Genomic DNA, 1,706 nt, shown 5'->3' with positions numbered 1-1,706 from the left:
ATCAGCTACGTGCCAGGCCTTTCAGGCCAAGTGATACCTTAGGAGGCAGAGATGGCGACAGAGAGCGTTGGAAACCCAAAAAGAGCTCAGTGTACACTAGTTCAAGGTCGAAGAGGAAGTCCCGGCGACCGAGGCGGAGCAGGAAGCGCCGGGTGATGGCCCGGCTCCCACTGGGCCCGCCCACCCCGGGGGGCGAGGCGGCGTCGGAAGGGCGGGGCTGGCCGGCCGCGGTCAAAGACAGCCAGGCTTGGCGCTTGGGCCTCAGGAAGCCCCGTCACTCCGAGTGATTTCGGCGGCAGCTGGTCCCAAGATGGAGGACGACGCTGGTGCTGCTGAGTCCCAGCGGGACAAACTGTCCCCGGCCCACTCCCTGGAGAGACTGCTTCGGTTACCGCTTCCGCCACCGCAGATTCGCATCCGGCCCTGGTGGTTTCCGGTGCAGGAGCTGAGGAACCCTTTGGTGTTCTACCTGGAGGCATGGCTGGCGGACGCGATTTTTGGTGAGCAACCCCTGGTGTGCTAGTGGGCTGTCCCGCTCTACTGTGAGAGAAGCCCGAAGGAGCAACTCTCTACAGCCTCTTTCCCGGATTTGCAGGCCAAATGCGTTGCTGTGGTGCTCCGCTTCCAGCTGTTCCCTTCCCTGGCAAACATTCCCTTCAAATCTAGCTCCTCCTGGCCCGACACCATGCGGACCCTCAGAGTCTCTCCTTATCTGTTTAGGCCCAGACCGAGCCGTAATTCCAGAAATGGAGTGGATGAGCCAGGCCCTGCTGACGGTGAACATAGTGGACTCTGGGAACTTAGTTGAAATCACTGTCTTTGGACGGCCCAGTGTCCAGAGCCAGGTGAAGAGCATGCTCCTAGGCCTGGCGTGTTTTCATCGAGAACGTCGTGCCCGAGGTGAGAGTCTTTGAGAACCTGCTTGTGGAGGAAGCCAGAGGTAACCCTACTGGCCTTACTCGGCTTCCTTCCATCCTCCCTTAACCTTCTCAAAACTTCTTGCGGTTTATAACCCCCAGGAAGCTGCAGGCAGTTTCTGGGGGAGCCCCCGAGTAAGACCTTGAGAAAGTAAGTCAAGATCTGATGACGATAGGTCCATCATTGCCAAGTCAGCCTCAACTGGGCTACAGCAGTATTCTCAGGTCCCAGGTTCAGAGCCTCCATTCTGAGAAACAGTGTTGCCAGATCCTCCTGTCCCCTCTCTCCTCACCCACCCCCAATCATGGAGTAGTTTGAAACAGCAAACATTTTTCTTTGTTGGTGTCAATTGCTTCTCTTCCAGCTGAGAAGATGAAGCACCTTGAGGAGAGGTTGAAGGCCCGTGCATCAGGTTCCCACACTCCCCAGCATCCTATTGCTTAAGGCAACATAATTGTCAGGAGCGTTATGAGAACAGTCCTGTTTCTACTAAAGGTGAAGAGAAGCAAGAATGATATTCCTAAATCTCTGCATTCCTTTTTCCTTTGTCTTGATGGATAGTGATTTATTTTGTTGCAAAAACAAGTTTGTAGAACTACTCTAAAAAAGAAATGGATTTCTGTTTCGTCCAGTGGCAAAGATTTTTGCTCACTTAAAATAAAGCAAACTTATAAAAGATTGTTCATTCATGTCTTGATGTGAGGGGGTGGATAGAAGACTGATACGTGGTTTTGTTTTTTTTTTTTAATTTCTACCATTTGGAAACTCCTAATCCTTTTATGACTTTA

General features: G+C 52.5%; 1 protein-coding gene across 1 annotated transcript; it reads left to right on the top strand.

Moving 5' to 3' along the window:
• Positions 1-310: 310 nt before the first annotated feature.
• Positions 311-1,362, top strand: OOEP (oocyte expressed protein). Its single transcript, XM_012646067.1, has 3 exons — positions 311-500; positions 721-900; positions 1,283-1,362. The coding sequence occupies exons 1-3, from the start codon at positions 311-313 to the stop codon at positions 1,360-1,362; spliced, it is 450 nt and encodes a 149-aa protein (XP_012501521.1).
• Positions 1,363-1,706: the final 344 nt, after the last annotated feature.

The sequence above is a fragment of the Propithecus coquereli genome, unplaced genomic scaffold (assembly GCF_000956105.1).
Source record: "Propithecus coquereli isolate 6110/MARCELLA unplaced genomic scaffold, Pcoq_1.0 Scaffold24, whole genome shotgun sequence".
NCBI classification, from domain to species: Eukaryota; Metazoa; Chordata; class Mammalia; order Primates; family Indriidae; genus Propithecus; species Propithecus coquereli.
This window is presented reverse-complemented; position numbering and strand designations above follow the sequence as displayed.